Source organism: Paramisgurnus dabryanus, chromosome 1, assembly GCF_030506205.2.
Source record: "Paramisgurnus dabryanus chromosome 1, PD_genome_1.1, whole genome shotgun sequence".
Taxonomy (NCBI): domain Eukaryota; kingdom Metazoa; phylum Chordata; class Actinopteri; order Cypriniformes; family Cobitidae; genus Paramisgurnus; species Paramisgurnus dabryanus.
In genome coordinates this window covers 45,554,169-45,572,542 of record NC_133337.1, presented here as the reverse complement: position 1 = coordinate 45,572,542, position 18,374 = coordinate 45,554,169, and the positions used below count along the sequence as shown (strand labels likewise).

Below are 18,374 nucleotides of genomic sequence, written 5' to 3'. Positions count from 1 at the left end.
GTGAAGTTCAATTTACCTTATCTGTGAAACACCAGCTGCTGTCATTCTGGTAAACAATAACAGGCCGAATTTGACCTTTTTAGTAGTCTCATGTAAATCACTTACAGTAAGTGTGTCAAAAATCTCCTCATGCAAGATGACTTTGGCACCGATCTCAGATTTTCAAGAGGCACTCTGATTGGTATACAGAGGACATCTGCAGAGAGGCAAAAGCAATACTTCTGATCCTCGATTGATGATGCATCACCATTATTCCTCAACCCATGTGTCCTATTGACAGAGGTCACCGGTTCAGCTTTTCATCAAGACTCAATCATTAATCTGAGCTCTTGAGCCCTATACACTTGAATGTTAAAGGGATAGTTCACCCAAAAATACACTTTTTGACATCTAGCTACATTTGTGTTGTTCATCCATGCATTTCTTTGTTTTCTCAAGCATAAAAGAAGATATTTTAAGAAATGTCTTAGTGGTTTTGTGTCCATACAATGGAAGATAACGGGGGCCAGTGTTGTTTGGTTACCAGCATTCTTCTAAACATTATCGTTTGTGTGTTGTTGTAGAAGAAATGACTGGAAGATGAGTAAATGACTTTAATAAAGAAACAGAGAGAGGTAGAAAGAGTGTGAAGTTTCCTTTACATTAAGAAGTGTTTACATATATATTAAAGGTGATCATTACTATCAATATCAATAAAAAGTCACTTTCATTACTGATTGTCACACAGCCCAATAAACAGGTTGCTATGGAGAATGAGCAGCAGAAGGGTGTTGGGGGTAGAAAGGTGTTGACTTGAATCCTAATTGAAGTGAGAAAAAAAATAAAATGTGTTATACGATTTATTTCTGAAATCTTAGGATTTGGGATAAGGCTATGCGAGGAAGAAACGTTTATTGGATGTTCTCATATCACAAGGTAAAATCTTATCTCTTTACTATAATTTAGTTTTGCACACTTCAGAAAATATATATAATAAATCAAAATGCTAAAATATGCGTCACACATACACATACACACTGTATATTGCCTACCATTTAATCCCACAGACATTTATAAAGAATTAAACTTGCATTGCATTCATAAAACAACAGGGAAATTCCCAAATACCATAGTCTTTTTGAAACTTACCATAGTCAATACAAGAATATAATATAATATTTACTACAGCTCGCTTTTTAAGAATTGAGTATACATTCACAAAGTGTAAAAATTTGTATTACTGTAAAATAAATGCAGCATGACATTAAAACAACTTGGTTTTGCAAATCAATTCAACCTACTATTTTAAGTGTGGTGTGATAAGTTGACATAACTTATAAATACAAGTTAACTTAAAGAGTAACTATTTATTTGCTAAAAAAACAACGTTATTTTGTGTATTTGGTATAATACAATGTGTTTGCGTGGTTTATGGTTAAAAAACACATTATTTTTCACATACCGTACATTATTGTAGCATCAGATTTCACTCTCTTCCTGAAACGTACGGATTTAAAAACCTCTGTGTCCTTGATTGGCCTGCTAATTTGTATGTTGATTGGCCTGAATACCTCTGACGTCAGCAGGAAATGTGACGCTCCTTACCATGTTTGAAAGATTTGGTTGCTGACAGAAGTTAACTTACAGGATGTGAGTCTGAAGCAGGAGGAATAATGATAATGTCGGTCTTTAATACATCACCAATCCCAGGAAATAAAGTTTTGATACGTTTTGGTGTTTTGGATGCACAAAAGTAAATTTTTTCATCTTTTTTTCTGAGTTGGGTATGTTAGTCACCAAAGCAACCTTATACTATTTTAATCACTGTCTACATAACACCATTTTGAAACATTTCAGCGACTCTACTAACTAATATCTAATAGCTAGGATTGGAAACATTTTTACACAGCGGGTGTAGTTGTAACACAGTGTTACAATTAAACCTCGGGTATACAATAATAATGAAATGAAAACAATGTAAATACAATTAATCAAAATGATTACTGTTAATACAAAATCAGGGGAAATAACAAAAAAATATGATTTTGTTTTGTCTTAATTGTGCAGCCATTTAAAAAAATCTATTTATATTCATTGATTCATAATAAAAAAAAAAAAAAAAAAAAAAAAAAAAAAATGAAGCATCATGGATGGATGAATGTGTGGTTATCTATTTATTATAGGCAGATATATAAACAATATCCACCTTTATAGACAGTATATAGACAGAATTTTATTGAATTATTTATGCTTAATAATTTTCTAGCAAGTAGCAAGGTGTTACAACAAACCCTTTTTAAAAAAAAAAAAAAATAAATAACCCCCATGGGATGGTTGTAACGTTTGTCACTTTCGGGGTAATTGTATGTAACGGTAGGTCCCACAAACAAACTTTAAGTGTTCAACTGTAGCAGAAATGTGTGTGATGATTGTGGACAAAAATTATTAATTTACACAGTAAAAAATTTCTGTAGAACATAAACCCCATTCACACAGACCTCTGGTCCCAGAAAATACCCGTAAAATTGCCAGACAAGCGTCTGTGTGAACAAAAACTCGTTCAGTTAATCTTCTGGGATCGTTGCCGGAAAGAGGACCTAGTAAGATACGCGGGTAACCCTCTGTGTGAACAAGAAGCCGCAAGAATGCAGTAATGGGCGTGTCGAAGTGAGGACACACGCGTCATCATCACAACACAAGTTATGGTTCAGCTCCTTACAACGAGAGATAACATGCATATAAAAATTCACCACGAGAAATGTTGCAAACTAGATTGAAGCAGTTATCAGGAAATGATATATGAGACGCATAAACCATGACGCACGTGTCATGGCAACATGAAGTTGGTTTAACTCTTTAAAATGAGGGATTTACAACATTCACTACGAGAAATGTCAGCAAACTGGACTGAAGCAGATATCAAGTAAGTTAGCTCGTTACTTACTGCGTTGAAACGGAGATCATTCAGCAGCATAAAAGAATATCGCGTCACGTACTCGTTTGAGCTATAATAAACGAAAATACCCGCGCGTCATCCCAACAATATCGTTCAGCTCCTCAAAATGCGGGTTTTAAATGCATATAAACAATCACGATGAGAAATGTCTGAAAACTGTATCAAGGGTGATTCTCTGAATTGGGTGCCCTTCAAGTCCCCCAAACTTACTTCAAAGATTTTCAATTAAAGGAAATCACAAAATGCATTTTAACGCTGTCAATTAATAGAACCAGGTGCCTTTGCATTTTAATGCAACAAAAAATGATTTTATTTTAATTTAATTTATAGATATGGGTTGCCTAAGTAGTAGACAACAAGCATGCTTGCATGTCCTCACTAACCATCATTACATTTTCATTGAATATCAAACAAATAAAAACTGCAATTAATGCAAAATAGTAACTGCTAAAATAATCATACGTGGGTTTACATTCACTAAAATATACATATGTATATAAAAATGCATTAATTATATATGAAATTGCAATATTTATACACGTCCTCCAGTTTGTTTTCAACCCCGTCACGCCATACTATTTACCCCCCTATAAAAATAACAGATCAATCCCTGTGGCATCACGCCCAGAAAGTGATATCACACAAGTCTCTTGAAGAACATGCTGCAAAGAAAGGCAAGTGTCAGAATCTTTTCTTACATTTATTTCATGTTTTTCACTGTCAGATTAAGATTGTCAGGCTCAACATTTCAACTCTGTTGTATTACTAAATGATAGTAAACAACGGTTTAAGAAGAATTAAATAATAGTTTTGCAAAACATTAAACTTGTATGATTTCCTAAATGCCATGTGATGCTACTGTCTTAGTTAAGTACGGAGTTACAGCTACTTTTAGGCAAAAACTTCAACCCCGTCACATTCAACCCTGTCACATTTTTATTATAATCGTTGTGACGGGGTTGAATATTTGACACTTTTAAATAGAGTACTCAATTGTAGACTTGTTATATTGTGATATGACCTGTTAGAAATAATCGATTATGGTATTTTATGTTCAATAAAACCAAATGGAAAGATCGATTGATGTTTGTGATCAATTAATCCTTAATGCTTTTGATTTAATGTTAAATACTTACTAAAATGTTTGTTTGTTTTTGCCAACTTTAATAAAATACAATTATATTGAATGTGATATCATTAATTTTACAGGTAAGAAATCCATGCTATATTAAATAATGATCATCACTTCAACCCTGTTATCATTTTCAACCCCGTTATGCTGAGTTCAACCCTGTTATATGATAGTTTTTATTAATATTTTGGTGATAAAATGACAAATTAGGTCAATGTTTTTGTTTTGCTGTGTGCAGATTTTACAGGACAGTCTGAAAAAATATGAAAGCCTGATTAAATTCTAATGTTAATGCATATTTTGTGATAAGATATGAAGACCAATGTTAGATTCAGTTTTCATTACCTGATTTGGTATTTAAATGGTGAGTATTAAAAAATAAAATTCTACATGCAATAAATGATATCAAACAAGGGACATCTCATTGAAAAGCTTCTACAGGGCTTCTACAAGAATTTACTTGAAAATCTTTTTAAATCATATTTAAACAGGGTCCAAGTGGTCTGTGACGAGGTTGAACTCCAAAACAACTTTCAGTAAGAAAAAACACTCAATATTGATTAGAATTTCATGCCTGAGGTGGGAAAATGTATTTTCTTAAAGGTTTGACTAATCCACTATCACATGAAATGATCAAAAATATAACTATTTAAGGTATATATTTAAAAAAAAAAGTATGACCCAAAAGGCACCCATCTCAGAGAATGACTCTCAAAGCAGAAATCAGGGAGCTTGTCAAATATCCACTCTGAAGCTGAGATCATTCACCAGCATAGAACTGTGCGTTCACGCGCTCCTTTGTAGTCTTATCATAAACAAAAATGCATGCGAGTTGTTTCTGGAGAGAGAAATAATATATAATATGCAAACTTCAGACGCTGCGTAGAAGAGAGGGCGGGACTTTCAATAGGTCGCGTGTCTTTCCGGGACCGTCACATGCCGGGTAAACTTGGCAGTGTGAATGAAAAAAAATCTAACTATTCCGGAAAAATCCAGGATGCATTTTACGGAATTTCTGTGTGAAAAGGGCTATACAGTATACTGGCAGCTGGTTGCCAGTAACTTATTTTACATTCATGTTATTTACTGGCAACAGTTTGTTCAAAGTTAAATAAACATGAAACATTTTCAGTCTGTATCTTCTACAGTAAGTTACTGGCATCCAGCTGCATAATTACAGATAATTTTTACAGTGAACTTAAATATTTTTTGAAGATAGAGCCAAAGTCAAAATGCCTTAGGTTGTCCCCTCTCTCCCCTACAGCTAACTATAGTAAATACTAAACTATAGTACACATTTTTTTCATGTGGGTTTGAAGTGTTTCTTTAATTGAAGCTATTTGTTTAGGTCTGTAACCTGCTCTGTACTTTTGCTGCAGTTTTCTAAATATTTTATGAAGGAACATACAGTGAGTATGCAATGCCGTCCTTTTCATCTCACATATTTTAATGGCTTTCTTCTGAAAATACAGCATGATAGCCTTGTGTCATCAAAGTTTACCAATTAAGCTACACAGTTCCGTCTTGACTCTCAGGTGCATTAGGCAACTCTTCTGATGTTGATATAACTGACTGCTCTCTCTCTCTCTCTCTCTCTCTCTCTCTCTCTCTCTCTCTCTCTCTCTCTCTCTCTCTCTCTCTCTCTCCTTCCCTAACAATGTCACAGCTGCCCACCTCACACCTTCTGGTGCAGATAGGTCATGATGTACTTCATCTCATTGCCTCCTTCATCTTACCATCTCTCTAGGGGCAAATGTTGGTAAAAATCTGTTAAGCAGATCTTGCAGCATGCTTCATGAGCTTCATCATTTTGACATCACACTGGGGCAAAGCAGGTAGGGATGAGCCTTTACCTCATGTTTCCAATCAGTGCTAATGGAGGAACTTCAATGTTAAAGCATGCGCTGAGTATCAAACAGAGATGTTACCTCACAGCAAACTTGTGCTTTCGGTGAAGTAGGTTGAATTAGGATCTTCGACTTTCTCAACAACAAGACAAAGTAATTTTTTAAGTAGCCCAGTGTTAAACAAAGGGTAAACATCCCATTAAAGTAATTGACAATGTTTTACTGGATAGAATTAAAGACTAGAAAAGAAATATTTGTTTAATGTTGTATTACAAATTTTGTTGCATCTCGAATATTAACTCTACTAACTATTAAAACTTGACATATTAAATGGTAACAAAATAACAGTGCTACTGGTACTACAGTACATACTGTATTATGCTTATGCTTCTGTGCCACTGCCAGCAATATATAAGTGTTACCATGGCAACCAGACATAAGCTAGGCTTTAAACTTACTAAGTAAATGTTAATTCTATTTTGAAATGGTAATTCAAAAAGCACTTAATACAGTCAGTGACTGGCATAGGCTGATGAATTTTAAATCGCACTTCAGGTGGATATGCAGTCTTTTTGTGTTTACGTTCATACTGATGCATTTACAGAATCTCCATTTCATAAACTTCTTAACAAAAACTCAAAGACCCCAAACCAACATTAAAGGGTTCACCCAAAAAATGAAAATTCTGTCATCATTTACTCACTCTCATGTTGTTACACACCAGCATTAATTTCTTTTTTTTCTGATAAACACAAATGAAGATATTTTGAGAAATGTTTGTAATCAAACCGTACGTGGACCCCATTTACTTCCATAATATTATTTTTTCCTATTATGGAAGTGAATGGGGTCAACCCATTACAAACATTTCTCAAAATATCTTCATTTGTGTTTATCAGAAAAAACAAATGAATGTTGGTGTGTAACAACATGAGAGTGAGTAAATGATGCCAATTTTTTTATTTTTGGGGTGAATCCTTTTAATGTTGGTTTGGGGTCTTTTTCATTTTGGGGTGAACTATCACTTTAAGTGTATCTTCAGCATTTTAAATGGTATCTTTATCATGTTCAAATGCAGTCTGAGGAAGACTAATATTATGCTTAAGATGGATCATGTTATAAGATCATATAAGACTGCCCTAAAAAATAATAGAATGCATCAGAAAAAAATCTAATGGATTTAATGGTTATAATGGGAGTTGGTATTGGTTTTAATAGAAACTATAATGGCCTCTGTTGGTCTTCTTTGCTGACATTGTGTTGGTGAGATGTATGTATCAAGCAGACTGGGAACCAATACAACACAACACCATTAAATTTTAAATCCTAATGGAATAAGACCCAAAACACACATCAAAACGGAATTTTGTAATGGTTTGAATGGTTAACAGCTGATGGTTAATATTTGCGACGTGGAGTTTACTTTTTCGCAAGGGTGCTGCTGAGGATTATACTTTATATGCTAATCATATATTATGCATGCATTTCCTATTGAAAAATCCAGCTTAGCTGGTTTTGCTGGTGTAGCACACTGGTCTAGCTGTGTTTTCTTCACTTTTTAAGCTGGTCTAGCTGGACTTAGGTGGTCTGGAAGACCATGACGCACCAGCTTGAGCAGCGCTTTGCCAAGAGGACCAGCTTAAACCACCTACTTCCACCAGCTTATGCTGGTCTTAGATGGGTTTTTCAGTAAGATTAGTACAGTATTAGTATTGTATTGTTTTACATTATTACTTTAAATCATGCTGCGCCATCACCGTCAATATTATGAAAGGGGCGGACGGTAGAGATCTAATGCAGCCTATTTTAAAAATGTGTTTCACTTAACCAACCTTGAGAAAACAAACCACTAATGACGGCTTGTCATTTCGCTAAAGCAATGCATATTTGCTAGATGAAGAACGCGGCATGCGCTTATGTGCGCAAATAGGTGATCGAAACGCGTTGCATAATGCCAGCTAAAGATCCTCTCATCGAAACACTTAAAGGTAAGCTTCACATCGATGAACACACGCACAGGAAAATGCTGTTTTAGCCTGGCTTTTGTGTGTTTAGTCTAGCGTTAAGCTGTTGGAAACTGAGGATGCGCGACACGCGGGGCAATTGGCACAGCACGCTTTCTCCCTGCTGATCAAAACAATATAAATTCTAATGGTTTCCATAAATACCAGTACGAACATACCAACTGTTGACCAATAAAACCAATACAAAATGTGTTTATGTAACTATTCAATAAATTAGGCGGGCGCTTGTGGCGTTTGCGTCGCGTCTTGTTTTCCCCATCAGTTTTGCGTTTAAAGACAAAAGGTGCAGGTCGCATTAAAATAGGTCATTTTTTAACAAGAAATGAATTTCACGTGTGTCACTCTTATTTACATGACGCGCTTTTTCTTCACGTGACACCCTGAAAGCCCTACATGAACGCGCAACAGCTAGATGACTGAAGTTATCTATTTAAATGCATAAACAAAACGCAAAAACGCATTTTATCTCTGCCGAATTAAAGCAATAGAAACCATCACAGAAATTCTAACATGTTTAATTATTATTTTGGGAATTGTATTGGCTTTAGTGGAAATGATAACTGTCAATTTTGCTGGGTTATAATAGTGGGATGGTATCTGGCGATGGGGAACCAGAAGCCATTAAATCCTATTGGAATAAGATACAAAGCATACAAGTATACGTGAATTTTGTATTTGCTGATGGTTTTTCAAGTGTATTAGAATTTGTATTTCAGCAGGCATCCCTACTGAAAAATCCAGCTAAGACCAGCATAAGCTGGTTTTAGCTGGTCTCCCAGCTTGGTTTACTGTTGCTGGTATTGCTTGTGTAGCAAACTGGTCTAGCTGTGTTTTAGTCACTTTTTAAGCTGGTCTAGCTGGACTTAGCTGGTCAGGCTTAAAAACCACCTGACCCACCAGCTTGACCAACTTCGCCAGGCTGTGAGGACCAGTTTAGACCAGCTACTGCCACCTTAAACTGGCTAAAACCAGCTAACAGCTTATGCGGGTCTTTGCTGGATTTTTCAGTAGGGATGTTTATGGTGCCTTTATGGACAGTGACAGAAAAGTGTTTATCCGCAGTGTGCATTTTGAATTTGAAGTCTGAGGGTACCGTGACTGACTCCAGCCCACACCTGGTGTCCTGCTGTGAACTTCTGGAGCTTATACTGCGAAAAGGACTACAGCGTGAGCTCCACACACTAACACCATCCTATACAAAAGCCTTCAAATCATCAACACCGGACACACACACATTTAACATGTGTTTTTCTAATAGTAAAGGCATCATACAAAAATAAAAGTTGACCCTTTCTGTGAAATCCATGCAAAAGTCTGAAAATCTAATGATCTGATTTCAATTATTGATTTCATATTGTCTCAGTCAATATTAAAAATATCAAGGTTATATTATTGCAATACAGTATGTTCTTTACATTATGTAGGATGATTTTATGAAAACATTAATAATAAAAAAATGACTTTAGCTGAGTTTTCACAGACAGGGTCACAAATAGTCAACATAAAGAATAAGTAGGTATGGCCAAAGTTTGACAGGTGTGTTTACTATTCCTGCAAATAAAAGTGTATGTAAACATTGCTGCCTGTTTATGTTTCAGAGCCTGTCCTAAGCTTGGCACATAGAGATTACTGGCAGTGTTTTGAGCAGCTTTTACAGCACGACACATGTGGTCGGTGAGTTTGATCTTAATGTAATTTTATTTATACTTAGACTTTCTGTACTCATTGATTTTAAAGGGGACAAGACTTTTTTAAGATATTAAATAAACCTTTGGTGTCCCCCAGAGTACATATGTGAAGTTTTAGCTCAAAATATCATAGAGATAATTTATTATAACATGCTAAAATTGCCACTTTGTAGGTGTGTGCAAAAATATGTTGTTTTTGCATGTCTCCTTTTAAATGCAAATGAGTACACTGAATGGCAGTGTCGTGGTTGGATAGTGCAGATTTAGGGGTGGTATTATCCCCTTCTGACATCACAAGGGGAGGCAAATTTCAATGACCTATTATTTCACCTATTATGCTTGCAGAAAATGGGTTACCAAAACAAAGTTACTGAGTTGTTCTCTTTTACATTTTCTAAGTTGATAGAAGCACTGGGGACCCAATTATAGCACTCAGATTTTCATGATATGTCCCCTTTAATGAGTATGTATACTTATGTTTTTAAACACAGTTTGATCTGATCACAACCTATCTGATCACAATGTCCTGTCTGCCCATGAAGGTTGAGTTCAGTCTCTTTGTCAGTGCATCAGACCGAAGCCTGCACCAAGATTATTACATCTCAAGGCAGAGGACGTTTTTTCATACGGCTGATGCTCATGAGGAGATCACTGGGAAGTGTAGTAAAACATCTACTTCACACGAATAGAGTAATCGAGGTTAGTGAACACCACAGATGGAAACTCGAGGTAGAGATTCGGACTCATGAATGACTCGCGACTCGACTTAGATCTTGTTTGAGGCTTGACTCAAACAAACCAGTATAGTCAGTAAGATGTTTAAAAGCATTTTTTTAAAGAGCAGATTAAATTGTACTTAATCGCAAATTATGCATGTTACACATGTATATTACAAAATTTTTCTAAAAAACATTTTCATAGGTATTAATACTTTGTTGTTTTCTATGGTTTTTTTTTCATATAAAGCTACTTTGAGAGAATGCAACATTGTAAAAAAACGCTATATAAATAAATTAAAATTAAAGGTTCATTGTGTGAAGTCGCTGTCATGTTTCTACAGTAGCCCTATACCATGGGTGCCCAAACTCGCCCCTGGAGGGCCGGTTTCCTGCAATGTTTAGCTCCAACTTGCCTCAGCACATCTGCCTGGAAATTTCTAGTATGCTTAGGCCCTTTATCAAATGGCGCAGTTCATGTGGACTTTCGGTATCGTGGCCTTAAATTGCACATGCTCACTTAGTCTACGAGTCCATAGGGTGTCCCATCTATCATTTTTACACTCCAAAGTGTGCTTATCAGCGCCCCCCTTGCACCCTTAATGCAGTCTTCAGAAGTCCTTGTGAAAAAGCAATCAGACGATGGATGGGAGGATTTCACACTGATGGGCAACTTCTCTTCCTATTTCTGACGTGACGCTCGAGTCTCTCCCAAAATACGACTCTGGTGCACCCTCGTGGACTCGCGTCAAAGGACTTTAAAGTGTGCACTACATGATGTCATGATCAAAGTGTGGACTCTGAGGAAGTCCACAAGTCCGGAGTTTGCCATTTGGGACAAGAGGTGTTTCTCAATGATAAGGATGCTTCCTTGGCAGGACTGTTCCTTCCAAGTCACTTCCTTCAGAGGCTAGGCGAGGCTCCTCTTTAGCAATCGGATAACACGTAAATGGAACAGGCTAGCAAGTCCACGTCATTGCGTCATTAGTGAAAAGGTGTGCTTTCAGCGCTGCGCACATAGGATTGTGGGTGATTTGAGAGCGCGAAGGCTACACATATGCATCCTTTTCTGTATATGGGATATTTTTCTAATGAAGGACTCAGTCCTTGGTTGAAATTCCGAGGATCCTCACCTTGGAACAGTCCTTTGCCAGATGTCAATGACGTAGCATCCTCGAAATCCTGGCCTCCGAGGATCCTTCCTTGACATTGAGAAACACCTAGGGCCTTAGTAGGACCTTAATAAGCTGCTACAGGTGTATTTGATTAGGGCTGGAGCTAAACTCTTGAGGACATCAGCCCTCCAGGACCGAGCTTGGGCACCCCTTCCTTAAACAGACAAACTTATACAAAGCGAGTTTCGTCCCTTTGGCCCTGTCCCAAATGGCGCACTTCATGTGGACTTTCATTCTTGTGGCCTTAAATTGTGCGTGCTCGCTTAGTCTACGAGTCCGTAGGGTGTCCCATCTGTCATTTTTACGCTCCGACAGTGCCCCATTTGCACCCTTTATGTGATCTTTGGCGAACCCTCACTGCAGCAGGCTTCGCGCACTTTACCAACCCAGAAGTCCTTGCAAAAGAGCAATCAGACCAATCAGACGACAGCAGGGAGGAGTTCACACTGATGGGCAACTTCTCTTCCTATTTCCGGCATTGACTCTCGAGTCTGTCCCAAAATACGACTCTGGTGCGCCCTCTTGGACTCGCATCAAGGGTCCCTAAGGTCTGCACTACATGATGTCATCAAAGTGTGGACTCTGAGGAGGTCCACAAGTCCGGAGTGTGCCATTTGGGACAGGGCCTATGTTGTCTCAGATGACAACATGTTAGTCCTGCGGCAGCTACCGTAGCTTCTCTATGTGTTTCAAAATTTGGCCTGGTGACTTGACACTAGATCCCGCTAAAAACCCACACCTTTAAATACTTTCACTTCGCATTTTATTTGGATTTGTAAACAGGGACATTTTTGGCAAACCTTTAGAAAGTGATAAAAATAAAATGTTTTTTAATATAAAAACTAAAAGTTAATGAAAGTTTTTTTCTTTACAGTGGTACAGTCCTAACATTGCTATCCTGAGAAATGAGGAGTTTGTTGGTGAGTTTCTACATCCCAAATCATCTAAATAAATGTGCTGAGATACATTAACTTTATCAGTTTCTCAAATCTCTCTGGACAGAACCCTTTGTCTCACTGTCAATGGTGTTGTCAGAAATGGAGTTTAAGCTCAATATTGAGGTATGAACCATACTGCTAAAACTTTTCATATGCTATGTATTTGCTTTTATAGTTTGAGATGAGTATGGGTTCACAGTGTCTACATCGTCATGCTTCTGTACTCACGTGGTTTTTCTTAGTTATTAAAGGTGACATAGAATGATTGAACGGAGTATTTATCCTTGTTCTGTGATGTGACATGTAGACAAAAAATGTTTTGTTTGGGTCTGTAATGCCTTAGAAGCTTCCTAAAAACCTCTCTCAGATAGCTCTATTAGGGTGGGGGATTTTAAACAAGTGGTTTTGCACCTATTTGGCTCCCCCTACTGGCTTAACTTGCAAACTCATTACTGATTGGCTGGCTTTGCTGCCACTCAAAAAATGCAGCCAATTATTTTAAAGTGGAGGGGCAGTGAGATGCCTGTGATGTCATAAGCATCAGTTTTTCAGATTGGGCTGTTTTCTGGCTGACATTTCTAAAAGATGAATATCTATGAGACTGAGATGTTTAGCATGTCTAGCACTTTTTGTATGTTTGTGAATGCGGGTAGACTACCATTATTCAACAAAGAAAAGGTAAAAATGGTTTTTCATTCTCTGTCCCCTTTAAAGGACACTTCCTCTTTCTAACTTCAATTTCAGAACTGCAGCTTCCTGGATGAAAGCTGGCAGCTTCCGGTATGACTGAAATGTTTTGGCACACCTAATTTGACCTCTGTGTGTACAAAGGGAAAATGTTAAACTGCATGTTTAACAAATCTGTGTTTCAGGTGTGTCAAACCTACGAAGCTGTTCCATGTCAGGAGTTGGGAATGGTGCTCAGGTTAGCATGTTGTCATGTTTTTCTGTTATTTATGAAAATCAGGGATTGTTGTTTATATGTCTATGTGGTGTTTTTAATATATAAGACAAGTCATGTGCAAATTTATCACCATCACTGAGTATTTTCTCCATAAAATTGTAGACATGTAACCAATCATATCAACAAAATTGAACGTGTGGATCAATTGTTGGAGTTACGGATATTATGTATGGATGCCACATAGACTCTGCTTCAGCTTTTCTTCTGTGCTGCTAACACATGCAGCATCAGGGTCTAATTCACATATATGGTCCGAGTTGTGCGATTGAGCAGAGGCGGGGACTAATTTGCATAATCATAGATCTGCGTATACTAAATGAGGCATGGATGTAGAGTTAAATTCAAGCAGTTTTAAAGCATGAAGAAATAACTGTGATAGGTAAAACTTTTAAATATGCTATTATGATGCTCAAAGATGAGTTTTTTAACTCTTTCCCCACCAGCAATTCATGATTTTCACAAAAGTTGTATGCCTCCCAGAAAATGCTCTTCTCTAAATATATAAACATAACATATTTATTCAATGAAAGAACAGACCCTGTGCTTCCAAACAAAAAAACTGTTTCACCCTACTTTCATTAGTTTTCTTTTTATCACCTCTTAAATATGGGTAGGTTTCTTCAAAAACACAAAATTTTGAACAAAAAGCTGAGATAATTCAATTTTTGTGAATTACTTTTGATAGATCAGATGCAGAGCGATCCTTTAAACTTACACAGACATACAGCTGTTTGACAAATCTTCCGGGTTTTATAAGCTGCGGAAGAGCACCACCTGTTGGATAATAGCGGTATTGTTGATTGACGAGATAACTCGTCAATGGCAGGGAAAGAGTTCACTGATAAAATCATTGACTAAAGGGAGACTTTAATAACCAGTGACCACCCACCAAGCAATTTTGTGCTTAAAATACATCTAGTAGCTGTCCAAAAACAGCCCAGACCTCTAGGTAAAACAAGGCAACATTTGGGCTTTCAGTGAAAATTTAAAAGACGTCTTACTTTAGCTAAAAATAAAACAAAACACCTTGAATTTGCTTACATGATGAAATATCACCTTTTTGCTTTATTTGTTGATTTTATTTTATTTTACTTGTTGATATGTTTGAGTATTGTTTAAAATGTTAACATACATAAACCAAGCCAAGCTAATATGAAAATATGTAATATGTATGCACCAAGTTGGAGACCACTGACCTAGATGGTGAAATGACAGCCAGTGCTTGTTGGATATTGTTTTTTATTTTTTCATTTTAAAATACTTAAAATCAACATAAAATGACATGCAAAATTTCAAGGAAACCAGGATGCTCATGAGCAAAAACAGAGCGAGATTTTATTTTGTTAATAGACATCTAACTGTAGCCCAAAAATAAACCAAATAATATAAATAAAATATATAAAATAAAATAAAATAAAAATTTTTTTAAAGGTGACATAGAATGATTAAACAGAGTATTTATCCTTGTTCTGTGATGTGACATGTAGGCAAAAAAAAAATTTGTTTGGGTCTGTAATGCCTTAGAAGCTTCCTAAAAACCTCTCTCAGATAGCTCTATTAGGGTGGGGGATTTGAAACAAGTGGTTTTGCACCTATTTTGCTCCCCCTACTGGCTTAACTTGCAATCTCATTACTGATTGGCTGACTTTGCTGCCACTCAAAAAATGTAGCCAATTATGTTAAAGTGGAGGGGCAGTGAGATGCCTGTGATGTCATAAGCATCAGTTTTTCAGATTGGGCCGTTTTCTGGCTGACATTTCTAAAAGAGGAATTTCTATGAGACTGAGATGTTTAGCATGTCTAGCACTTTTTGTATGTTTGAGAATGTGGGTAGACTACCATTATTCAACATAGACAAGGTAAAAATGTTTTTTTATTCTCTGTTCCCTTTAAGTTTATTTATGTTGGCTCATAGCCAAATTATATCAGGTGTTTAGATGGTAAAATGACAGCTATTGCATGCTAGGTAATGATTTTCATTATTTTTGCCCCTTTTTGATTTGTTTTTGGCATGTACAAGTATACATTCCATGTTTTTAATAGTCTCGAACATCATAGCAAGTTATTCCTATGGCATATTAAAGTTACAATCTTTCTCTCATAAAGGTACCTCGATGGACGTGTTTTTGTGCTTGACCTGCTGAAGGGCAGTCAGGCGCAGGCGGACATGTTTGCCGAGCCTGGTGACATCATTGATGAAGTCAATGGAATATCTCTGAGGAATGCCAGCAACGGACAGGTCAGCAGTAATATTTACTATAGACTCTTCATAACCGTACATACTAGCGTAAATCAATATTAAATTAAACAATATGTGTGTTATCTTCATTGTTGATCCTCCTTCATCTTTTGTTTGCTTACTCATATGTGACCCTGCCTGTGAAAACCATCTCTTAGAGTCTCATAATTTAATTATGAGATTAGGAGCAACGAAGTGTAATTTCAACCATTGATTTTACATTGATTTCGATCTATGACATGACCTTACTCAGTCAATGTTAAAGGTGCCAAAGAATGCATTTAAATAAAATGTTAAATTGTTCTCTGATCTCTACATAGAAGGTTTGTGGCTTTATTAAGTGGGTCAGACTGGGTCACATATACTTTAATTTTCTGTAAGGTGTTGCTTTTGTCATGTTAAATTAAATACTTATATGCAACCCACTTTTCTTGGAAAGGCAGGTGTGGTTTTTTCTAAGGTGAAGGGTCAGCCTCTTTCTATCCGGTTGATACGATGGAGATGGGACGATGGGTCCATCTATCAGCCTCTGATGAAGCACTTAAGACAACTTAAAGAGGAAAACCCATTGCTTCAGTTTGGCCCAAAATCAACATCTCAGAGAACCGTGGGTCAGAAGAGAGGGCAGACACACTGTGTAAAAGATGGCAGGTAAAAAAAATGATAGCCTATGTGTTTGCATTTGTATTAGTCTTTAATACCATAAACAGCCCCAGGTTGTAACTGTTTAATCTGGTTTCATTAACAGGATCCTGTATGCTGTGCAGTTCTTAGGAAAAGCAAACATAGGAATGGTAGTTGTACAAACAACATCTTTATGGCACTCTTGCTTGGCTTTAATCTATGCATGTGTGTTTTTTTTGTATTAGAGTGACAAGTAGACCAATAGTTTCATTGTTACCAGTAAATAGATTAAGATGTTTATGTAATTATTTGTTACAATTGTGACCCTGCTTGTGAAAACCAAGCTAAAGCAATTTTTTAAGTTGTATTACGTTAGTTAAAACGTTAGTGGTGCATGTAAAAAAGCCAGTAAACCATAAATAATGTGATTATGTGTTCATTTAATCTTTATAATGTTACGTTTGCTTTTAAGTCTGGAGGTAAGGAGGTTTTGCAGCAAGCCATTGCAATAGTCCTGGGGTCCAAACAGGCTAAAAAGGTGTGTATGCAATACAGAAAAATGAGATGGTCTTTAAATCTGCCATCATATTTCATGCATGCTTTTTTTGGTGTTTTATAGGAAGCACTGCTGGATATAAAGGAGACTCAAATTACCTGCACAGATAAGACCAATCTGCAGGTTTGTGTTATGCAATGTTACATATCTGTGCATTTGGCAAACGCTTTTATTTAAGCGAATAACAGCGTAAATTGGTGCTTCTTCGAAGTGAAATTCATGGCCTTGTTAGCACCATGCTTTACCGTCTGAGCTACAGGGGACTAAGTGTTAAAAAAGGTGAGGGATACTGAGCAAATTTCTCTTCTTTCAAACAGAAGCTGTTTCAGCACCATTTCCCAAAAATATCATGTGTTGGGAGGTTTGGAAGGCAACCTGATTTAACCATTTTTGCTTTCTGTGCATTGTGAGTATGTTTAGAAATTGTTATATAATCTATATAGTATAAGTAATGGTTTGTTTGTTGTTACTTGCCATGTTTTCTGTCTTTAAATCTAAAGTATTTCTCAAATATTTCTGTATTTTATTTGGATAATTTCTACAATGTCATTTAAATTCTGTTTTCTTATCATTGCAGTTTTCTTCCATGCAACAGACTTTGTGATCTTAGTCTTTTTTTAGTAATAAAGTTGATTTTATTGGCTATTTCAGAGATACATCACAAACAGAAAAACCAAAAGATTTCTGTTGTGTGGTCCTTCAGGCTGCTTCAAGTGTTGAGTGTCAGGAGATTGTTAGCCGTATTGGTGAGTCTGATACTAACACAATTTACAGTTTTATCAGAATAAAAATGTTTGTTATTATTATTAACCCTTTTTTTATCTCTACAGCTGCTGGGTTTAAAAATACAGAATGGTTTGTATGAGAAACCTCAACACTTTAATAGATTAATGTTTTTCTTTGTTGAGCTTACATGTGTTTATAAAGACAATGTGTTTATTGTTTGTATTAACCAATATGAAATTTGAATATTTTAAAACTCTGTAATATCTGTATCTGTGCAATGCTATTTTGGTAGAAATACATAAAACAGAATCTGTGTTGTCTCTTTTTGTTATAATTTGACATTTAAAGGGGACATGGCATGAAAATCTGACTTTTTCCATGTTTAAGTGCTATGATTGGGTCCCCAGTGCTTCTATCAACCTAGAAAATGTGAAAAAGATCAACCCAGTAACTTAGTTTTGGTAAACCACTCTCTATAAGCACATGAAAAAATAGGTTTTTGAAATTTGGCTCTCCTTATGATGTCATAAGGAGCTCTTTTTATAATAATACCACCCCTTGATCTGCACTATCCAATCACAGCAATGCCATTTAGTGCAGAGAAAAAGAGAGAGAGAAAATAATTCACAGCACAATTGAGTTTCAATTGCAACCACCGTCATTGTGATCAGTGTTTGCACTTCATCCGCTCATTTGCATTTTAAAGGACACACCCAAAATGGCACATTTTTGCACACACCTATAAAGTGGCAATTTTAACATTCTATAATAAATTACTTATATTGTATTTTGAGCTAAAACTTTACATAT

The 18,374-nt window shown here is 36.3% G+C and overlaps 1 protein-coding gene across 1 annotated transcript; it reads left to right on the top strand.

Moving 5' to 3' along the window:
- Window positions 1–7,413: 7,413 nt before the first annotated feature.
- Window positions 7,414–17,877, top strand: LOC135744436 (uncharacterized). The gene is made up of 16 exons (XM_065262568.2): window positions 7,414–7,902; window positions 9,001–9,105; window positions 9,537–9,612; window positions 10,169–10,325; window positions 12,392–12,437; window positions 12,520–12,578; window positions 13,200–13,235; window positions 13,328–13,380; window positions 15,526–15,658; window positions 16,098–16,309; window positions 16,407–16,452; window positions 16,755–16,820; window positions 16,902–16,961; window positions 17,156–17,244; window positions 17,490–17,584; window positions 17,669–17,877. Exons 1-16 carry the CDS (start codon window positions 7,866–7,868, stop codon window positions 17,701–17,703), a joined length of 1,305 nt encoding a protein of 434 aa, XP_065118640.2. The 5' UTR covers window positions 7,414–7,865; the 3' UTR covers window positions 17,704–17,877.
- The last annotated feature ends 497 nt before the right edge of the window (window positions 17,878–18,374 follow it).